This window comes from Takifugu flavidus, chromosome 14 (assembly GCF_003711565.1).
Source record: "Takifugu flavidus isolate HTHZ2018 chromosome 14, ASM371156v2, whole genome shotgun sequence".
NCBI lineage: Eukaryota > Metazoa > Chordata > Actinopteri > Tetraodontiformes > Tetraodontidae > Takifugu > Takifugu flavidus.
The window spans coordinates 1,010,307-1,033,678 of record NC_079533.1 but is presented as its reverse complement, the minus strand read 5'-3'; the positions used below and the strand labels follow the sequence as shown (position 1 = coordinate 1,033,678).

Below are 23,372 nucleotides of genomic sequence, written 5' to 3'. Positions count from 1 at the left end.
CAGCTATAATGTCTGATTCTTTGGGTGCTGTTGAAGGTTAACTCAGTTCATGTAGTTGTGATTCTGAAAAGGTCCCAGACTGTTAATCTGCCTGACGCTGGCTTCAGTACGTTCTGTGACTCTGCACTGACTGTCTGCGGGCAGGTAGTAGACCAGCGAGGCCAGGAAGGAGATGAGCACGCAGGGGATGATGATGTTGACCACGTAGAAGAGAGGTTTGCGTCTGATGACCAGGTAGAAGGTGATGTCCTGATGCTTGTTGCTCTCCATGGGAATGTGTTTGTAGGTGTTTCTCTTGGCGGGTCGGTGGATGATCTCCCACTCACCATTCTCTGTTGGTCAAAGCCAGAGTTCAGACACAAGTGATGAAGTTATGACTGTCAGTCTGGTTGGAGCTGCAGCCAGTCTGAAGGCTCAGGCTCTGGTGAAAACCACTTCTCTGCATGTATCAACAGCATCCAGTACACTGAAAGTCCCCAACAAGCTCCAGGACTGTATGCAGTAAAAAATAAAAATAAATGGAAATAATCTTTACTTGGTTACCTGTAAAGCTTGCAGGATCAATCATGATCCATTTAACCATCCACTTGGTTTCAATGAGTATGTCTTCCTTCAGGAGCAACCTGATCTCTTTGGCATTGTACGTTAGAGAGCTGCAAGGCAACATGGGAAATGCAGTTCAGAATTTAAAAAGCCTGTTTTCCTACTGGGAGAGTTTAGCTGCACCATGCATTTTATTTTTGCACCTTTTTCTCCTCTCATATGTGTTTAGATTCTAAAAAATCTTGACTCAGCTCAGTTTAAAACATCATGTCAGAGTTTGTCTGCGTTTCAAACAACAAGAGCAGGACCATCTGAAGATGGCGGGTGGTGACCAGTAGCAGAGACCTGTTGAATCTCTGCACAAAGGTGGACCTAATTGGACCTAAGCCCAGAATAAGTGCAAATATTCCCAACGCTAATGCAACCAAAATACAGCAAATTATGCTTCATTTCATTGATGAGTTGTCTTAAATTATAAAGTAACAATTTGGAGCAAAGGTTTGAGAGGTCTGGTTTGTGTCCTTTCATCGGTTGTTGATGGAGAAATATTGGTGAATTGCTGGCCTATTCTAACGCATCACAAATGATTTCATTATCATTTGAACACTGGACAAGTGTGTTCAAAAGAAGGAAAAGTTTCTTGGAATCATTAGATAAAATCATGGCTGTGATATAAAACCTTAGCTGCATTTTTTGGACATCAGTGATTTTAAAGATAAAGAGCGTATCATAAAAACAGGTCATGTATGTTCTAAACCATCTTTCCTCTAGTTCTCAGTAGCTTAAACAGCAAAAGATATCGATGAGATTAAACACATGTAAACTCACCGCTCACCTCTAGCATAAATTTAGATTATTCCGGATTATTATTCTACGAATAGTTTAAATAAAAGTTCCCAGCTGGAGCTCCCGTAAATGAGGAATTACATGTTAATATTGGGCAAAGATAAATGGTCTTTTTCTGGAATCAGAGGCACAAAAGAGTGTCAGAGTGTCATGTTTTAATGTTGCCCCAGAACCTGCCACGTGTGTGTTTAGTGGATCCAGAGAGTTGAAATGGAACCTTCTGAACTTCAGTCAAGGTTTTAGATAAAGTCTGTGTTTGAATCACGGTTTCAGTCCAGGCGTCAGGTTACATAGGACAGGAGCAGCAGGCCGTTCAGCCTGCCACCACTAGGGGGCTTCCAGGAGGCGTCTCCACGCACCAGCGCACTGTTGCTCCTCTGTTTCAAGCTGATCCCAAACGCTCTCCCCCCACAGACGGCCAGGGAGCGAGGAGCCGTGGTGGTCAGGGAGCCCTGGGTGGAGCAGGACGACCACGGGAAGGTCAAGTACGCCATCATTCAAACGGTACGTCAGGAGGAACACACATCAAAGTGGAAATGTGTGTTTGACACACATCTGTGTGTTTTCCGCAGTACGGGGACACAACGCACACCCTCATCGAGTACCTCGGCCCCTACACAGGCCTTTTCCTGCCAGGCTACAAAGAGCCTCTGTACAAGGATCCTCTGTTAGCAAAACTGTGAGTCAAATCCAAGGATTAGAGCTAACTGGCTGCAGCTCTTTTCTCTGTGGGCTAACCCAAGATGACCCTTCCTCTCTCTCCGGTAGGCCCCCCGCAGGCCTGCGCTTTATCGATCACATTGTGGGAAATCAGCCAGATGATCAAATGGTGCCCGTCACAGACTGGTGAGCGCACGTCCTCCATGAGGGTCAAAGGTCGTCCCCTGCTCAGCTGCTGGTGTGTTACTAACGTTCTCAGAGCCATGTTACACATCCTTGGACATCTGATGCCACAAGACCTCTTTACACTGAAACTACGTTTCATGACTTTTATTTTGACTCTTTCATTTCAAAACCAATGGAGTGAAATAAATGGGTTCAATCAACACCTCACCATCAGACAGGACCACATCAAGGCCAACGCGCGCTTGTTTTTAGTGTCACATTCAAGCCTCGAAGCAGAAAATAAGGTTGTCCTCACACTCTTTTCCCCCTCAAATTCCAGGTATCAGAAATGTTTGCTGTTCCATCGGTTCTGGTCCATAGACGATAAACAGATCTACACGGATTACAGTTCGCTGAGATCCATCGTCGTGGCTAATTATGAAGAGACCATCAAGATGCCCATCAATGAGCCGGCCGTGGGGAAAAGGATCTCACAAATCCAGGTGAGTTTCCTTCCTTTTGGAACCGCTTGATTTTCAACTCTACACAAGAGCAATATGTGGACCAGCGTCCCGCCTGGTTTCAGCTGTCCTGTGTCTCTGTCCTCACAGGAATACGTGGACTATAACGGAGGACCGGGCGTGCAGCACATCGCCCTCAACACCTCGAACATCATTGAAGCTGTGAGGCTCCTGATACAGATGCTTCCCTCTCAAATCTGCAAGTGAAGACAAGCATGCTGCCTTTTATCTTTGAGCCAGATAGTGAACCTGCGTGCCCGAGGGATGGACTTCCTTTCAGCACCTGACACCTACTACGACGACCTGCGGCAGAAGCTCAAAACGGCAAAGATCAAGGTGGAGGAGGACCTCGATGTTCTACAGGTGAGCACATGTGGGGAGAGAGTAAAGGTTCCACTCTTTTCACTCGTCTACCCGCCTGTGAACCTTCTCTTTCTTTTCAGAAACTGAGAATCTTGGTTGATTTTGACGACAAGGGCTACCTCCTTCAAATCTTCACCAAACCCATGCAGGACAGGCCAACCCTCTTTCTGGAGGTCATCCAGCGGAAAAACCATTTTGTAAGTGGTTCTGAGGATAATCACTGTGCACGTGCGATGGGATATATCAGGCTCTGGTCATATTTCTTGCCTTGAACCCCTTTAAGAAGTTGGGCCAGGACACCTGGTCACCCAGTGTGAGCAGAATAAAAGTCACCCACTTGGAAAAGGCCAGTAATCTGTCACAGGTACAGATTAAAAGGCTAAACCGGGAGGGGGATCTTTGGATCAGGTTGTACCCTGTGGCACTCCACTTATACCCCCATCCTTCCTGTCAGAACAGGCATGTTGTCAATCTCCAGTCTTTCACGACATGAAAGTTAGAACGCAATGCTGGAGCTCAGTGAAGCATCTCTCAGAGCCCTTTGAACGTAGCTCATTCTGTGAGAAGAGGAGGGTTCTTGGTTCAAGTCCCATTGCAGACAAAACATGGAAGGTGTTCTGGTCGTAGAGCCAGTATACCTTCAGAGAACTGCCCAGGTACCCTTGAGCAAAGCACCGAACCCACAAATGCACACGTAGGGCCCTGCGATGAGCTGGCGACTGACCAAGGGGGGGACCTGCCTTCACCCAAGGGGGGACCTGCCTTCACCCAAGGGGGGGACCTGCCTTCACCCAAGGGGGGACCTGCCTTAACCCAAGGGGGGGACCGGCCTTCACCAAGGGGGGGACCTGCCTTCACCCAAGGGGGGACCTGCCTTCACCTAAGGGGGGACCTGCCTTCACCTAAGGGGGGACCTGCTTTCACCTAAGGGGGGACCTGCCTTCACACATACGTGCTCCCTCCCCGTGACCCCGAAAGGACTAAAGTGGGGAAGAAGATGAGACCAAATGGTTTATTTTCTGACCATTTTCACTTTTTGATCTGTGTATAATTCTGAGAAAATTCTCTACCAGGTTTCAGATTTGAATCCCAGATTTTAGAATTGCGATTGTTATATATGGCCACATATTTCAGATGCAGTCAGCAGCTTCCCGCAGACCCACTCTGCATATGGAGTGTCGACGATCTATCTCTGTGCTCCCAGATATACTCGAGGTGTCTGCTGATTGTATGCTGCCCAGCTAAAGTTATTATGCTTGTTCATGTGGGTAGCCATGTGTGTTTGGGACAGTTGAAATGTATGCTTACATTGTTGCCAGGAGACAGCTGAGGAGGCTAAATGTGAAACTCAGCGTGCTGTGATCAACTGGACTCAGACAAACATTTAAGCCAGCCGCTCTACCATCATGCCCAGTGATGACAGGAGTGAAGGAGTTTGAAGTTGGCTTGAAGTGAGGGATGTTGAAAAAAGCCAGGTTTTCTGATCTACCAAGTAATAACCCATTCACCTGGGTTCACACTTGCCTTGGTAAAAAACAGTTTCTGCCTGGGACGACAGGAAACCCGGCTAGTTTGGACCGGGTTATGGCACACCCTGTTTAGACACCATTGCCAGAATGGTTCCCTCAGCCTTGAGTCTCTGGTCTAGGTCTGCATCCATCACATGGGAAAAAGTCTCAATCCACCAGAGTGTTTCCTAAGGAAATCTGGGTCTGGGTGAGAGGCTTGATGACAGGTGAACCTGGAAGAAAGCCCCCACTGTGGAACGGTTGAGCGGACAGAATTTAGGGACAAAAAGCCACTGGAGTAGAGTTGGTGTAGTTACACCTCCAAAACCCTCTTGTCCATTTTCCAGGAAGCACCTCCTCAATGCAGTAGTGAGGCAGGATGGAACCAGGTTCTGAGCTGGAAAGGTCCGGAAGAAAACCGACAGACAGAGACAGGGCGCCTGGCATGTTACTGGAACCTGGGCAGTACATGAGAGAGAATTTAAAACAGGCTAGAAAGAGCACCCACCGAGCTTGCTGGAGTTTTACCCCTTAGTGTTCCTAAGGTAAGATAGGTCCTTGTGGTTGGTCCACACACTAATGCTAGATGGACCCCTCAGCAAGAGTCTCCTGCAAAGCTATGACAACCACGAGCAAGTCTCTATTCCCCACATTGTAGTTTACCTCCAACGTAGCCTGTAGAAGATGTATCTCTGTAGAAGATGCAGAGATGGAGCTTTGGTAGTCATGCTGGAGAGAAAAGCATCTTGTCCACAAAACTGGCGACCGGATCCGGGTGTGAAAGGATGGGGAGCGGAGCAAAACGTGTCCTCATCGGACCACTGGAAAACATTCAGGTTGGAGGAATGTTTGGTGAGAGGTGCGGCCAACTTTGCTTTAATCGCAAATGAAGCAACGGTAAAAATTAGCAAAACCAAGAAACATTGTGACGGTTCAGACGAGAATTGTCCCTGTCCAAGGATGAACCCAGAAAAGAGGACCTCTCTCGTTTTACAAAACGTTTATTCATGAGAAGGTACTGGGACACTAGGTAGACATGTTGGATATGTTCCCCATTAATGTCAGAGATGACAATGTCTTTGAGGGCAACGAAGAGGGATCTAACATTGTTGACTGGAGACAGACTAGAGACAGACTAGAGACAGGTGCATGGTTAAAGCTGAAGAGCGTCACCAGGTATTCAGATCCAGGCTCTTTAGAGTGGACTAAAAGCCCTGTGGAAGGGGGTTAATGGGACTTATGCTTGGTGGTGGTGTTGTTAACCTTTGATGCACAACATATGAACACCCCTCTAATGCACAACATGGGTCAAAAATGACCTGCATTCATTTTCTATATGTTTTCAGGCTGGGTGAGTGTTTCTTTGCTGTATTTTTTAAAAATCAATTCATTTTACTATTAAATGTCCCAATTATAATTTTAATATCTTGTTTTTGATTAGTACAAGGTCAATGCTTCCATTTTCTGTTTATTATTTTAAGAATAAAATAGATTTTGGATTACTACACCACATGGGTAAAAATGACCCATTTATCCAAGTGTGATTTTCAATTAAATTACTACAAACTATAACAATAATCTGCTTCAAATAATCACGTTAGCAATGCTTTAGGCCAAATAAGCATACATTTTATCTTTGAAATGTGTTTATTTGTCACACAAACATGATCGTCAAATGTCAACAGCTAGCTAGCTACGGTAGATCGCTAGCTAGCTACGGTAGCCGATTGAAAATTTTTCCCTTTCTGACCAGAAATGGAGCTACTAATTCTTCAAATTCAAATTAATTACATAATCAATAATTATGCAGAGTTATCACATCAAATTTCTTATTTTAGACCCATGTTGTGCATTAGAGGGGTAGTGATGTAAAAAGGAGGGTGATGTAAAAAGTGTTTTTATTCAAAATGTAAAAAAAAAATTATACAAGAAGGATGAATTATGATCAAAAACAAGTTAATTGAGGATACCTGGAATGCTGAGTAATAAAATTAATTAATTTCAAAGATAAAGCAAATATAAACTCAGTCGGGTCACTTTAGACCCATGTTGTGCATCAAGGGATCGATAGTCAATGTCGAGAAAGTCATCATGGATGAAAACCTGCCCCCTCCGTCTGTCCCTGAGATGGTCGTCTAGGCGTGCAGTAAGGGCGGTTAGGGTCTTGAGGTCTGGCATCTCATCCATCAGCTCCCTTTTGCTGCTGCTTCACCACCCTAGACCAATGGCAAAGTCTGCTCGTCTACAAGTCTGTAGTCTGTCTTTCATTGACGCTGAGGCCCATTTTGCCGCCCTGATCTTTCTCTTGTTGGTAGGTTAATGGTTGAGGTCAAAAACAAACACTGCAACAAAAAAATACCTCACCAGAGTAATGCTAACCTGCTAGCATCTGATTGTTCCGTTGAGTCTATGTTTAGATTGGACCCGAAGGCAGACAGAATATATCTGATTCAGAGTTAAAGTGATGTGGAGTAAATGGTGCGTTTACCTACTTCACAATAAGAGGAACGGACGTGGATGTTTCTGGAGCCTTTGAGAGATCAAGAGTAGGAAGACAGACTGAGCGAGCAGCACCGAGATGGACAGTGTCATCTTCTCACCACCTACACACACACACACACATTTTTATTATCCTTTTTAAAATATATTCAAAAATCTGTTGGGGAGCTAATTAATGTTTCTCCATTAATGGCGGCCCCTCAGCTCCGCCCACTACCGATGTTTGCTGCTTTATTAGCTGTGTTGTCCCGTGCTGACGTGATATTCAGCTATAATGTCTGATTCTTTGGGTGCTGTTGAAGGTTAACTCAGTTCATGTAGTTGTGATTCTGAAAAGGTCCCAGACTGTTAATCTGCCTGACGCTGGCTTCAGTACGTTCTGGGACTCTGCACTGACTGTCTGCGGGCAGGTAGTAGACCAGCGAGGCCAGGAAGGAGATGAGCACGCAGGGGATGATGATGTTGACCACGTAGAAGAGAGGTTTGCGTCTGATGACCAGGTAGAAGGTGATGTCCTGATGCTTGTTGCTCTCCATGGGAATGTGTTTGTAGGTGTTTCTCTTGGCGGGTCGGTGGATGATCTCCCACTCACCATTCTCTGTTGGTCAAAGCCAGAGTTCAGACACAGTGATGAAGTTATGACTGTCAGTCTGGTTGGAGCTGCAGCCAGTCTGAAGGCTCAGGCTCTGGGGAAAACCACTTCTCTGCATGTATCAACAGCATCCAGTACACTGAAAGTCCCCAACAAGCTCCAGGACTGTATGCAGTAAAAAATAAAAATAAATGGAAATAATCTTTACTTGGTTACCTGTAAAGCTTGCAGGATCAATCATGATCCATTCAACCATCCACTTGGTTTCAATGAGTATGTCTTCCTTCAGGAGCAACCTGATCTCTTTGGCATTGTACGTTAGAGAGCTGCAAGGCAACATGGGAAATGCAGTTCAGAATTTAAAAAGCCTGTTTTCCTACTGGGAGAGTTTAGCTGCACCGTGCATTTTATTTTTGCACCTTTTTCTCCTCTCATATGTGTTTAGATTCTATAAAATCTTGACTCAGCTCAGTTTAAAACATCATGTCAGAGTTTGTCTGCGTTTCAAACAACAAGAGCAGGACCATCTGAAGATGGCGGGTGGTAACCAGTAGCAGAGACCTGTTGAATCTCTGCACAAAGGTGGACCTAATTGGACCTAAGCCCAGAATAAGTGCAAATATTCCCAACGCTAATGCAACCAAAATACAGCAAATTATGCTTCATTTCATTGATGAGTTGTCTTAAATTATAAAGTAACAATTTGAGCAAAGGTTTGAGAGGTCTGGTTTGTGTCCTTTCATCGGTTGTTGATGGAGAAATATTGGTGAATTGCTGGCCTATTCTAACGCATCACAAATGATTTCATTATCATTTGAACACTGGACAAGTGTGTTCAAAAGAAGGAAAAGTTTCTTGGAATCATTAGATAAAATCATGGCTGTGATATAAAACCTTAGCTGCATTTTTTGGACATCAGTGATTTTAAAGATAAGAGCGTATCATAAAAACATGTCATGTATGTTCTAAACCATCTTTCCTCTAGTTCTCAGTAGCTTAAACAGCAAAAGATATCGATGAGATTAAACACATGTAAACTCACCGCTCACCTCTAGCATAAATTTAGATTATTCCGGATTATTATTCTACGAATAGTTTAAATAAAAGTTCCCAGCTGGAGCTCCCGTAAATGAGGAATTACATGTTCAAACGAAATATTGGGCAAAGATAAATGGTCTTTTTCTGGAATCAGAGGCACAAAAGAGTGTCAGAGTGTCATGTTTTAATGTTGCCCCAGAACCTGCCACGTGTGTGTTTAGTGGATCCAGAGAGTTGAAATGGAACCTTCTGAACTTCAGTCAAGGTTTTAGATAAAGTCTGTGTTTGAATCACGGTTTCAGTCCAGGCGTCAGGTTACATAGGACAGGAGCAGCAGGCCGTTCAGCCTGCCACCACTAGGGGGCTTCCAGGAGGCGTCTCCATGCACCAGCGCACTGTTGCTCCTCTGTTTCAAGCTGATCCCAAACGCTCTCCCCCCCACAGACGGCCAGGGAGCGAGGAGCCGTGGTGGTCAGGGAGCCCTGGGTGGAGCAGGACGACCACGGGAAGGTCAAGTACGCCATCATTCAAACGGTACGTCAGGAGGAACACACATCAAAGTGGAAATGTGTGTTTGACACACATTTGTGTGTTTTCCGCAGTACGGGGACACAACGCACACCCTCATCGAGTACCTCGGCCCCTACACAGGCCTTTTCCTGCCAGGCTACAAAGAGCCTCTGTACAAGGATCCTCTGTTAGCAAAACTGTGAGTCAAATCCAAGGATTAGAGCTAACTGGCTGCAGCTCTTTTCTCTGTGGGCTAACCCAAGATGACCCTTCCTCTCTCTCCGGTAGGCCCCCCCCAGGCCTGCGCTTTATCGATCACATTGTGGGAAATCAGCCAGATGATCAAATGGTGCCCGTCACAGACTGGTGAGCGCACGTCCTCCATGAGGGTCAAAGGTCGTCCCCTGCTCAGCTGCTGGTGTTTACTGCTAACGTTCTCAGAGCCATGTTACACATCCTTGGACATCTGATGCCAAAAGACCTCTTTACACTGAAACTACGTTTCATGACTTTTATTTTGACTCTTTCATTTCAAAACCATGGAGTGAAATAAATGGGTTCAATCAACACCTCACCATCAGACAGGACCACATCAAGGCCAACGCGCTTGTTTTTAGTGTCACATTTAAGCCTCGAAGCAGAAAATAAGGTTGTCCTCACACTCTTTTCCCCCTCAAATTCCAGGTATCAGAAATGTTTGCTGTTCCATCGGTTCTGGTCCATAGACGATAAACAGATCTACACGGATTACAGTTCGCTGAGATCCATCGTCGTGGCTAATTATGAAGAGACCATCAAGATGCCCATCAATGAGCCGGCCGTGGGGAAAAGGATCTCACAAATCCAGGTGAGTTTCTTCCTTTTGGAACTTTGGAACCGCTTGATTTTCAACTCTACACAAGAGCAATATGTGGACCAGCGTCCCGCCTGGTTTCAGCTGTCCTGTGTCTCTGTCCTCACAGGAATACGTGGACTATAACGGAGGACCGGGCGTGCAGCACATCGCCCTCAACACCTCGAACATCATTGAAGCTGTGAGGCTCCTGATACAGATGCTTCCCTCTCAAATCTGCAAGTGAAGACAAGCATGCTGCCTTTTATCTTTGAGCCAGATAGTGAACCTGCGTGCCCGAGGGATGGACTTCCTTTCAGCACCTGACACCTACTACGACGACCTGCGGCAGAAGCTCAAAACGGCAAAGATCAAGGTGGAGGAGGACCTCGATGTTCTACAGGTGAGCACATGTGGGGAGAGAGTAAAGGTTCCACTCTTTTCACTCGTCTACCCGCCTGTAAACCTTCTCTTTCTTTTCAGAAACTGAGAATCTTGGTTGATTTTGATGACAAGGGCTACCTCCTTCAAATCTTCACCAAACCCATGCAGGACAGGCCAACCCTCTTTCTGGAGGTCATCCAGCGGAAAAACCATTTTGTAAGTGGTTCTGAGGATAATCACTGTGCACGTGTGATGGATATATCAGGCTCTGGTCATATTTCTTGCCTTGAACCCCTTTAAGAAGTTGGGCCAGGACACCTGGTCACCCAGTGTGAGCAGAATAAAAGTCACCCACTTGGAAAAGGCCAGTAATCTGTCACAGGTACAGATTAAAAGGCTAAACCGGGAGGGGGATCTTTGGATCAGGTTGTACCCTGTGGCACTCCACTTATACCCCCATCCTTCCTGTCAGAACAGGCATGTTGTCAATCTCCAGTCTTTCACGACATGAAAGTTAGAAAGCAATGCTGGAGCTCAGTGAAGCATCTCTCAGAGCCCTTTGAACGTAGCTCATTCCGTGAGAAGAGGAGGGTTCTTGGTTCAAGTCCCATTGCAGACAAAACATGGAAGGTGTTCTGGTCGTAGAGCCAGTATACCTTCAGAGAACTGCCCAGGTACCCTTGAGCAAGGCACCGAACCCACAAATGCACACGTAGGGCCCTGCGATGAGCTGGCGACTGACCAAGGGGGGGACCTGCCTTCACCCAAGGGGGGACCTGCCTTCACCCAAGGGGGGACCTGCCTTCACCCAAGGGGGGACCTGCCTTAACCCAAGGGGGGGACCGGCCTTCACCCAAGGGGGGGACCTGCCTTCACCCAAGGGGGGACCTGCCTTCACCTAGGGGGGGACCTGCCTTCACCTAAGGGGGGACCTGCTTTCACCTAAGGGGGGACCTGCCTTCACACATACGTGCTCCCTCCCCGTGACCCCGAAAGACTAAAGTGGGGGAGAAGATGAGACCAAATGGTTCATTTTCTGACCATTTTCACTTTTTGATCTGTGTATAATTCTGAGAAATTCTCTACCAGGTTTCAGATTTGAATCCCAGATTTAGAATTGCGATTGTTATATATGGCCAATATTTCAGATGCAGTCAGCAGCTTTCCCGCAGACCCACTCTGCATATGGAGTGTCGACTATCTATCTCTGTGCTCCCAGATATACTCTGAGTGTCTGCTGATTGTATGCTGCCCAGCTAAATAAAGTTATGCTTGTTCATGTGGGTAGCCATGTGTGTTTGGGACAGTTGAAATGTATGCTTACATTGTTGCCAGGAGACAGCTGAGGAGGCTAAATGTGAAACTCAGCGTGCTGTGATCAACTGACTCAGACAAATATTTAAGCCAGCCGCTCTACCACCCTCATGCCCAGTGATGACAGGAGTGAAGGAGTTTGAAGTTGGCTTGAAGTGAGGGATGTTGAAAAAAGCCAGGTTTTCTGATCTACCAAGTAATAACCCATTCACCTGGGTTCACACTTGCCTGGTAAAAAACATTTCTGCCTGGGACGACAGGAAACCTGGCTAGTTTGGACCGGGTTATGGCACACCCTTTTAGACACCATTGCCAGAATGGTTCCCTCAGCTTGAGTCTCTGGTCTAGGTCTGCATCCATCACATGGGAAAAAGTCTCAATCCACCAGAAGTTTTCCTAAGGAAATCTGGGTCTGGGTGAGGCCTTGATGACAGGTGAACCTGGAAGAAAGCCCCCACTGTGGAACGGTTGAGCGGACAGATTTAGGGACAAAAAGCCACTGGAGTAGAGTTGTTGGTTACACCTCCAAAACCTTCTTGTCCATTTTCCAGGAGCAGCTCCTCAATGCAGTAGTGAGGCAGGATGGAACCAGGTTCTGAGCTGGAAAGGTCCGGGAAAACCGGCAAGACAGGGCACCCGCTTGATTTACTGGAACCTGGGCAGTACATAGAGAGATTTAAACAGGCTAGAAAGAGCACCCACCGAGCTTGCTGGAGGTTTACCCACTTAGTTTTCCTAAGGTAAGACAGGTCCTTGTGGTTGGTCCACACCACTAATGGCTAGATGGACCCCTCCAGCAAGAGTCTCCTGCAAAGCTATGACAACCACGAGCAAGTCTCTATTCCCCACATTGTAGTTTACCTCCAACGTAGCCTGTAGAAGATGTATCTCTGTAGAAGATGCAGAGATGGAGCTTTGGGTAGTCATGCTGGGAGAAAAGCATCTTGTCCACAAAACTGGTGACCGGGATCCGGGTGTGAAAGGATGGGGAGCGGAGCTAAACCGTGTCCTCATCGGACCACTGGAAAACATTCAGGTTGGAGGAATGTTTGGTGAGAGGTGCGGCAACTTTGCTTTAATCGCAAATGAAGCAACGGTAAAAATTAGCAAAACCCAAGAAACATTGTGACGGTTCAGACGAGAATGTCCCTGTCCAAGGATGAACCCAGAAAAAGAGGACCTCTCTCGTTTTAAAAACGTTTATTCATGAGAAGGTACTGGGACACTAGGTAGACATGTTGGATATGTTCCCCATTAATGTCAGAGATGACAATGTCTTTGAGGGCAACGAAGAGGGATCTAACATTGTTGACTAGAGACAGACTAGAGACAGACTAGAGACAGGTGCATGGTTAAATTGAAGAGCGTCACCAGGTATTCAGATCCAGGCTCTTTAGAGTGGACTAAAAGCCCTGTGGAAGGGGTTAATGGTACTTATGCTTGGTGGTGGTGTTGTTAACCCTTTGATGCACAACATATGACACCCCCTCTAATGCACAACATGGGTCAAAAATGACCTGCATTCATTTTCTATATGTTTTCAGGCTGGTGAGTGTTTCTTTGCTGTATTTTTTAAAAATCAATTCATTTTACTATTAAATGTCCCAATTATATTTTAATATCTTGTTTTTGATTAGTACAAGGTCAATGCTTCCATTTTCTGTTTATTATTTTAAGAATAAAATAGATTTTGGATTACTACACCACATGGGTAAAAATGACCCATTTATCCAAGTGTGATTTTCAATTAAATTACTACAAACTATAACAATAATCTGCTTCAAATAATCACGTTAGCAATGCTTTAGGCCAAATAAGCATACATTTTATCTTTGAAATGTGTTTATTTGTCACACAACATGATCGTCAAATGTCAACAGCTAGCTAGCTACGGTAGATCGCTAGCTAGCTACGGTAGCCGATTGAAAATTTTTCCTTTCTGACCAGAATGGAGCTACTAATTCTTCAATTCAAATTAATTACATAATCAATAATTATGCAGAGTTATCACATCAAATTTCTTATTTTAGACCCATGTTGTGCATTAGAGGGGTAGTGATGTAAAAAGGAGGGTGATGTAAAAGTGTTTTTATTCAAAATGTAAAAAATAAAATTATACAAGAAGGATGAATTATGATCAAAAACAAGTTAATTGAGGAATACCTGGAATGCTGAGTAATAAAATTAATTAATTTCAAAGATAAAGCAAATATAACTCAGTCGGGTCACTTTAGACCCATGTTGTGCATCAAGGGATCGATAGTCAATGTCGAGAAAGTCATCATGGATGAAAACCTGCCCCCTCCGTCTGTCCCTGAGATGGTCGTCTAGGCGTGCAGTAAGGGCGGTTAGGGTCTTGAGGTCTGGCATCTCATCCTTCAGCTCCCTTTTGCTGCTGCTTCACCACCCTAGACCAATGGCAAAGTCTGCTCGTCTACAAGTCTGTAGTCTGTCTTTCATTGACGCTGAGGCCCATTTTGCCGCCCTGATCTTTCTCTTGTTGGTAGGTTAATGGTTGAGGTCAAAAACAAACACTGCAACAAAAAAATACCTCACCAGAGTAATGCTAACCTGCTAGCATCTGATTGTTCCGTTGAGTCTATGTTTAGATTGGACCCGAAGGCAGACAGAAGACAGCCAATGAGGATGGAACAAATCTTTATTCATAGAACCCGAAGGGTGTGAGGCCTGAAAACTGTGGAGCGGGAAAGCAAAGTGAAGAACCAAAAAGGGCAGTCTTGGAAAGGGGCAACAGTCCAAGTTAATCCAGAGGTGCGATCCTTTGAGGACATTCTTATCCTGCGGGAAGTCTAGTCAGCGAAGTGATGCTAGTCTCTTTAAGTGAAGGTAGGGGGGACTAGTGACCTCAAGAGGGATAAACAGGTGGATTCATCTGGATGAATCCTTTACAACTTTAACAAGGAGCGAAAAAAAATCAGAGCAGGACATTTTATTTCAAAATAATTTATTTGCATATAATTGGAATGAAGACAGGTTCATATATCTGTGATGGCACTGGTCAGATTCCATATAGAAACATTCAGTCTATATAGAAACCACTTTCAAACCTGAACAAAATGGATAATATATTAGTATAAATATATTAGTGACGTGTCACTATAATGAAATGTTCTATCATATATAAAATACAACACTATTTCTTTTCTGGTTTTGTTGTTCCTTTTTGTACGCAAAGTATTCAAAAATATACTGACAAGTCCCTTTAAATTCTAAAAGGGACCTTTGTTTTTATTTACTCTGAGCAAAGGCAGTTTTAGCTCATTATTGTTGCCAGACTTGCATCCACCAGATAAAAAAGGCACAAAGGGGAAGATCCTGAAGAGGATTAGACCACACCAGCTAAACCCTGGCATCAAGAATCCCATGCTGCTGGTTTGGGGCTGATTTTAAATTTGTAAACTGAATTTTGCCAAAGTGCTGCACGTTATTCAGTCAATTCCAACCCCGGCGTCACAGTCGAGCCTGTTGGGGGTCCAAGCGTGGGTCACAGAGACGGATGCACAGATGGAGAACCTGGGGCTGGAGAACCTCATGCTGGCACATTTCTAATGAGGGTCAGAACTGCAGCAGAACAAAGATGCCAAATGTTTCTGAGCTACGGTGAAGGGAAAGCAGAGGTCAACCGGGGTCAACCGGGGTCAACAGGCATGTTCTTGTGTTCCGGGTAAGTGGGTTTAGCTGCTCACCCCTTTGGCAGACGGATCAGCGCAGGCTCCTGATTGTCAACATTATTTTTTAACAAATAAGGCACATAAAAGCTTTAGTAAGTGCTACCAGAATTACCCACGATTCTTTCCCCCATCGACACCTGACGCAGGGATGCACCGATCAGATATCTCTAAAACTGGCCTGATGGATCAGCTGTCACTCTGGTCCTGGTACTGCTGTCCTAGAGAAGGAGCTTAGTTTATGACCAACAGTGGAGAAGAACCCAACCAAACTGTGAGCATTTTTGCAACACTCTTATCTACTAATAACAAAACAGCTCATTTTATTTGACAAAGCTGCTGAATGTCTCAATCAAGCTTAATGTTAGCTTATGCATGATTATTGATACCTTCACTGAATTAAGTGTGTTCCGTTTAAAAGTCTTTGTCCAATGTCTCCTGGCAGGCAGCACCATTGCTGACCCACACAGGAAGTCGCACAAACCAAAACTAGAACTAGAACGTCCCGAACGCTCAAGCACAGAGTTTATTCATTGAGGTTTTGGAGTAATTAGCACAGAAGCGGCCAGATCGGTGCATCTCTAATCTGAAGTCAGACTGCGTTCACACTTCAAAAAGTCCTTCTGTTAAGAGAGGGTTGCTCACATTATCATTTAGAGGAGAGGGAAACTCACCTAATTGGGGGGGGGGGGGGTTAAGTACTTTTAAAAATATCTTTGAGCAGTTCTGGTTTCAGGTGGATCTAAAGTGGTCTGACTGGATGAAATCACATGGACCATCATGAAGGCAGTTTCACATTGGCTTCTGTGTCCGTCAATAAGAATAAGTGTCCTGTTTTCCAGTGCTCGGTTGTTCCTGCAACAGCTGTCACACAGCCGAACAGCAAACCATAATAGTCAAATCCAACCATCGAAGGCAGACTGAGGGGGGCTGCAGGCTCTCTAAAATGGCTCCATTCCACTTTAGTCATTATCTTTTTCTCCTTTATCACTGTCTTTCAGGGAGGATTAGCAGCACTGAGGTCTGAGCGCGAGACGCAACCACCGGAGAGAAACGACAACCAAGAGAAAATAGCTTGTAATGACGACGACGGAGTTCAGTCAAACTGGTTCACCTTAAAAGGGTTAAAGGTTTAACAAAAGAAAACGATCTGACACACACGATGAGAACAGCTGCCATTAGTGAAATGATGAGAACAAGGCCCGCGCTAGAATCCTTGTCGTTTGAGGGGTCAAAGGTCAATCTTTCTCTCCATTTAGACTCTCTGCTGAGTTAATGGGAGCTACATGATTGAGACCAGAAGGGTTCATATCCTCACTACAGCAGTACCTTTAAAGAGCCTCCTCGTGAGGCCGTGTAAGAAATGTGAGGTAGGATGGAGAGAAGAGCTTTTCCTCGAGAAACTGAACTAGGAGGAGGAAGAGGAAGACCACTAGGGTGGAGGAAGGTGCCTCAAATCGAGGCTTTCGCAGCGAGCTGAAGAAATTTGACCAATCCCAGCGACTTCTGTGAGATTCTGCTAATCTGAGATGGAGTCTTCTACCAATGCACAACAACCCCCCCACCAAACTGGGTCAAACCCAGCGTCACCATCATGTGTTCAATTTGGTTTGGTTTTAGTGTCGTGGGATAGAAAGAGCTCCTATCGCTCGTCTTATTCACAGTCCTTCGTTAAGCTGCCACAAAGCCGAATATTCTTGGGCACCAGGGTCACAAGAAGCCTCCGAAAGGTGGATTCTGTCTCAGTTCCTGGAGACTGCTCACCAAGGATCATGTGTTCGGTGTCCCTAAGGAGCAGGAAACCTGTGGATTCATGCTCGTTACTGAACCCCCCCTAATGAATCACAAGGGCACGAAGTCTTGTCCCCAACAACTCATGAAAACAATCTATGCTGAATGACTTAGTCACAGTAATTGTGCTTTGATCACAAGGAGCTACATTTGACGTGAAGATGAAGGAGGCGTGTCTGGCAGCGTGGTGGAAGGCTTGAGGAGGCGTTTCCATCCTGGCTCCTGAGTAGCAGCGCGATACAATGGGAGACGGCCAATGTTCACACACCAGATTCTTCTTCTGATCCTGTGCACACAAGAAACCACGTTACCGTCCAGCTGGATCAGCAAAACACACTGAGACACACACTGACACACACTGAGACACACTGAGACACACACACACACTGAGACACACTGAGACCATACTGAGACACACACTGAGACACACTGACACACACACTGAGACACACACTGAGACACACTGAGAGAACACTGAGACACACACTGAGAGACACACTGAGACCACACTGAGACACACTGAGACACCACTGAGACACACACTGAGACACACCTGAGACACACACACACACACACAGACACACACACTGAGACACACACACTGAGACACCACTGAGACACACACTGAGACACACACTGAGACACACACTGAGACACACACTGAGACACACACTGAGACACACACACACACACACACACAACTGAGACACACTGAGACACACACTCAGACACACTGAGGCACACTGAGACACACACTCAGACACACTGAGGCACACTGAGACACACACTGAGACACACTGAGACACACACTGAGACACACTGAGACACACACTGAGACACACACAGAGACACACACTGACACACACTCAGACACACACTCAGACACACACTGAGACACACACTGAGACACACACTGAGACGCACACACACTGAGACACACACTGACACACACACTGACACACACTGAGACACACACAACACACACTGAGACACACTGACACACCACTGAGACGCACACTGAGACACACTGAGACACACACTGAGACACACACACACACTGAGACACACACTGAGACACACACACTGACACACACACACACTGAGACACACACACTGACACACACACACACACACATTAGATTCCTAATCAGTGGGGCCGAAGAGCACATTTGTTATTATTAATTATTATCACTATTATTGTTGTTAACAACAACAACCATATCATGATACTATTATCATCAACATCATTATTATTAGTAGTAGTATTATAATAGTAACAATTATTGTTATTGCTATTATTATTATTAGTAGTAGTATTATTACTATTATAATTATCATAATTACTATTATAAATATTATTATCATAATTACTGTTTTAGTATTATTATTATTGTTATTGCAATTATTATTATTTTTAGTAGTATTATAATAATAATAATTGTGATTATTATTAGTTGTTGTTTTTACTATTATAATCATCATCATTATTATCAATATTACTATTATTATTAAAAAGTAATAGTACTACTAGTAAATAATAATAGTAATAATAGTTCTACTACTAATAATAAGAATTGCAATAATAATAATAATAGTAAAACAATCATCATTACTATGATCATAATTATTATTAGTAGTATTATAATTATTACTATTGCTGTTATCATTGGCAATATTACTAATATTATTATTACTATTATAATTATCATCATTATTAATATTATTATTATTATTGGTGTCTTTATTCATATTCTTGTTGTTATTATCATCAATTATTATTATTATGATCAATATTAGTGTTTTTATTCATATTGTTGTTGTTTTTATCATAATTATTATCATTACTATGATTATTCTAATCCTTCTTCCTGTTGCTAGGGACCCTTACCCTGACTGTGATGTAAGGCTTGACAGTACAAACAGAGGTCTGTGCTGCGGTCAGCAGCGTGACCAGGGTGGAACATGCACCACGCCTGTCCCGGGGCCCCCCGGGCCCCAGGAGCTGGGGGTCAGAGTGGGCCTGGGGCACCCGCTTTTGCCACACCACATGGGCCCCGGTACAATAGGAGCAGTCCTCCATTCCTGAGTCCAGAAGAAGAGGGACAGGCAGCAGGGCCCGGTGCAGCTCCGGCTGGGGGCAGCAGAAACCTGGACTCTGACCATAGTGGATGTGGATGCTGCGGTCCTCCTGCAGGTCCAGTCCCTGGTGGAAGCAGACAGAAGGGCCGTCCACCACACAGCTCCCTGTCCGAGCAGAGGGAGGGTGTCCGTGGCCCCGGTGGCAGCAGTGGGGTGGAATCTGTAAAGGGACGGGGGCACTTTAACTGAAGGTCCTGCCGGCCGGCTCGGATCACGGTCCTGACAGTCTGTCCCAGGACTTGGTCGATCCGTTGGGTCTGGATTAGGACACAGGCAGGGACTGTGTTCCGGGGAGTCTTTGTCTAAGCTGAGAGCAGCTGGAGCTGCCGCAGTAGCTCCTAACTCCTCCTCAGAACCTCTCGCAGGACTCTGGCTGTGCTCCTCCTCCTCATAGTGGTGATGTCTGTGGCGGTGGTAGTGAATGTGGTTGAACACAGTCTGGGGCTGCTGCTCCTCAGGGCAGACCGCTTTGTTCTCCACAGAATCCAGAGACCTGGGCCGGGTCTGGGCACATGTGTCCAAGCTACTTCTGCGGGCGGCAGAATGTCCGTTACCGGGCCCATAGTAAACAAACGGATCATAATCACTACTCAAAGAGCTGCGGAAGGTGGACCAGCTACCATAGACCCCCTGCAGAGATACGTCAGTACAATTGAGAACCGAGTCACTGGAGGAACCGTGACACGGCCCTGAGCTGGAGTCACTCGCTGGCCCATCAGCCAGGTACCCACTGCGTTCTGTGTGGTAGCTGCCACCTGAGCAGCTCCCCTCCCCCTGTCGGCCATGGCCCAGCGTCCTACGGGGCTGGGGCCCCACTGAAGGTCCGTGGTAGAGCCTTGAGCTAGACGCACTGCGCTGGGCGGGACAGGACGATCGATAGGTGTGGCAGGACCGACGTGGGGCGTAGTGGTGGGAAGAGGTCCTGCAGTTACCTCCAAACATCTGGGGCCTCCCGGGACCCTCTGCGGGTCGGTGATACCCACAGCTAGAGCCGAACGGTCTGCTAGCCAGGAATTGAAGAGTTTGGTCATCCCTTGGAGAAGAGCCATTGTAGTGGCCCAGATCAGGATAGGGTCCAGAAGGTCCACAAGGATACTGGGGCCTTAGAGAGAAGGGGACAGCATGCTGAGGGAAGTGGTGGTTCCTCGGGCCACTGTAAGGATGATGGTGGAGAAAGCCCTGGCTTTGCTCGGAACTCTGCTGCAGTCTGAACCTCTGGGCCTGCCGCTCGGTCCCTGGGGGAGGCAACCACAGACAAGATGTACCCAATGCTACAGGAGCTAACGGCAGAGCTGCAGACATGAATTAGAAATCAAAGGAACACACCCATGATGTTGTGCATGCAGAGGGGGCAGGTGCGGTGCTGCAGCAGCCAGGGGTCCACGCAGTCTTTATGGAACTCATGAGCGCACGATATAATCCTCAAGTGCTGGCACAACAAGGACAGAGGTGAAGACAGGAGCATCTACAGGGGCTTTAGTGTAGCATCACCTCTCTCACCTGGCCGTCCTGGAACTCCTCCAGGCAGATAGCGCAGACCGGACTTGAGTTGGAGCTGCTGGCGGACCCCCAGGGGGCCCGCTGGTGATGGGGGCCTGAGCAGCCCTGAGAGTTGTAGGTTTTAGTCTCCAGGCGGCTGATGGCCTGCCTGGTCTGTTGGTGAACCGAGTCCTGAACCCAGAGGGCAGAACACTTTGACCGGATCCATCTAATAACTCCGGGTGGACTGATGGTGCAAAGGAATGTGACTCGGACTCACCCAGGTTCTGCTGGACCTGCACTTGTAACGTAGAGCGAAGATGAGGACAATGGTGAGGACGGCCAGGACGATGGTGAGGACGATGCCCATGTCGTAGTGCGGCTACAAAGGCAAGTGGAGAAGTACAGTGGCCATACACAGCACAGGAACACACAGGTGACGCGTTTGCTGGGTTCTAATTACCCATCGTGGTGGATTCACCATGATCTCGATCCGAACGACGGCCTCCTCGTTCTTGTTGACCAGAGCCATCAGCTCCTCCGCATCGTCAGACTCCACCATCACGACGGGCCGGGGAGGGAGTCGGCCTCCCGCAGCTGGGCCACGTGGATGGTGTCGGAACCAAGAGGAGGACCACAGACAGACACGGATGTGATGCTTCTGTTCAGAGCTCTGCTCCAGAGGTGCTTCCGGCCAACCCTCCACACTCACCTCAGCGGCAGCGTCGGCATCATCGCTGACGTCGAAGATGACAGCTTGGGCTCCTTTGTCCAAAGCCATGCGAGCCTAAACCATCACACACACACACACACACACACACACACACACACACACACACACCACACCACACACATTAAGTCTCACTCTGAGATATAAATACCAAGATACTGCTCAGTGCCTCGGGCCGCCACTAGGGGGCAGTAAGCGCACACGTGACATTTCCACAGCAACTTTCAAATCAGGGTCACTTATTTACCGAGTAATATATTTAAACTGTGGGTTTAAATGTTGCCACAGGTCAGTAGAGGTTATGGCCGAGGAGCGGGAAACCGATGGATCTCTCTCTAACAGATGTTGAGAGTGTCAGCGTGGCTCCGTGTGAGCGTGCGTGTGAGCGTGCATGTGAGCGTGCAAGTTTTCACAGTAACCGGCCAGAACGCTCACCTCACGATGGAAATAGAAAAACAGACTCACTTTCATCTCGCCACAGAAATTCAAGTTTCTGGCCCCTGTCCAACCTTAATAAGGATAATCACGTCTTTTAACCCCCTGGCCTTCTCGCCCAGTACCCACAATGCCTAGCAGCAGTCTGCTGCTCGCACCCATATTGAGGACTGGGAAGATCGTACAGACATTTGCTTTTCCTGGTGCTGCCGGGCAGTGTGTCCTTCAATTACCCCCAGCCCTGTTATTAAGCCCTTTTTACGACACGTTAGCATTATACTGCTAATAGCACGGCGTGGTCTGGGAGCTATACGCCCCCCCAGAGGAGCGCTCGGCAGACACCTGTAACCTTCACCTGTGCAGCCAACTAAAAGAGGGAGATGATGGTGGAGAAGATGAAGAGCAGCGGGCTCAGAGACAAGGACATGGAGACGCTCCTTTTTCTGTTGCCCTGGAAACGGTCTTGTTATTGGCTGTTCACAGAAGCACGCCACCGTTCAGCCTGCAGATTTAACTCAAGGGGACCAAGTGAGGCTTACAAACACACACACACACACACACACACACACCACACACCACACTGACCAATCGTTGCCATCCACAAACATCTGCTGTGTTACTTTAAACTCTGTGATTACAGGTCTGTATTGGGCGCTGCAGTCGGGGCAGATTTTATTGGGGCATTAAGGGGACATCAGGTAGGATGTTCAATCATCTGTTGACGTGAGGACGAGAGGCGTGACTGTCTGCGCACGTGTCCAGCATCATGGCTCAACACTAACCCTGGCAGAAGTGAGCGGCTCCTGCGTGCTAGCCCAACATACATGAGCGGGAATGTGCCTCCATTTACCTGGACATCTACAGGGGCTTTAGTGTAGCATCACCTCTCTCACCTGGCCGTCCTGGAACTCCTCCAGGCAGATAGCGCAGACCGGACTTGAGTTGGAGCTGCTGGCTGACCCCCAGGGGGCCCGCTGGTGATGGGGGCCTGAGCAGCCCTGAGAGTTGTAGGTCTTAGTCTCCAGGCGGCTGATGGCCTGCCTGGTCTGTTGGTGAACCGAGTCCTGAACCCACAGGGCAGAACACTTTGACCGGATCCATCTAATAACTCCGGGTGGACTGATGGTGGAAAGGAATGTGACTCGGACTCACCCAGGTTCTGCTGGACCTGCACTTGTAACGTAGAGCGAAGATGAGGACAATGGTGAGGACGGCCAGGACGATGGTGAGGACGATGCCCATGTCGTAGTGTGGCTACAAAGGCAAGTGGAGAAGTACAGTGGCCATACACAGCACGGGAACACACAGGTGACGCGTTTGTTGGGTTCTAATTA

At 46.7% G+C, this 23,372-nt stretch overlaps 3 protein-coding genes and 1 pseudogene across 3 annotated transcripts; 2 read left to right on the top strand and 2 right to left on the bottom strand.

Annotated features, from left to right (window-relative positions):
• The first annotated feature begins 1,204 nt into the window (after positions 1–1,204).
• LOC130537712 (4-hydroxyphenylpyruvate dioxygenase-like) lies at positions 1,205–3,411 on the top strand. The gene is made up of 8 exons (XM_057054716.1): positions 1,205–1,210; positions 1,684–1,893; positions 1,962–2,068; positions 2,158–2,235; positions 2,555–2,717; positions 2,826–2,897; positions 2,976–3,098; positions 3,179–3,411. Exons 1-8 carry the CDS (start codon positions 1,205–1,207, stop codon positions 3,368–3,370), a joined length of 951 nt encoding a protein of 316 aa, XP_056910696.1. The 3' UTR covers positions 3,371–3,411.
• A 3,636-nt stretch (positions 3,412–7,047) lies between these two features.
• Positions 7,048–7,745, bottom strand: LOC130538056 (acetylcholine receptor subunit delta-like). The gene is made up of 2 exons (XM_057055284.1): positions 7,503–7,745; positions 7,048–7,209 (listed from the first exon to the last, which is right to left on the bottom strand). Exons 1-2 carry the CDS (start codon positions 7,639–7,641, stop codon positions 7,100–7,102), a joined length of 249 nt encoding a protein of 82 aa, XP_056911264.1. The 5' UTR covers positions 7,642–7,745; the 3' UTR covers positions 7,048–7,099.
• A 1,419-nt stretch (positions 7,746–9,164) lies between these two features.
• On the top strand, positions 9,165–14,106 carry LOC130537711 (4-hydroxyphenylpyruvate dioxygenase-like; the record flags this gene model as incomplete). Its single annotated transcript, XM_057054715.1, has 8 exons — positions 9,165–9,269; positions 9,338–9,444; positions 9,534–9,611; positions 9,930–10,092; positions 10,208–10,279; positions 10,358–10,480; positions 10,561–10,710; positions 14,029–14,106. Coding segments are annotated over 8 exons (876 nt in total), but the record flags the coding sequence as incomplete, so codon positions are not given.
• Positions 14,107–14,416: 310 nt separating this feature from the next.
• Positions 14,417–23,372, bottom strand: part of LOC130538057 (E3 ubiquitin-protein ligase RNF43-like) — a 56,539-nt pseudogene continuing 47,583 nt past the window's right edge.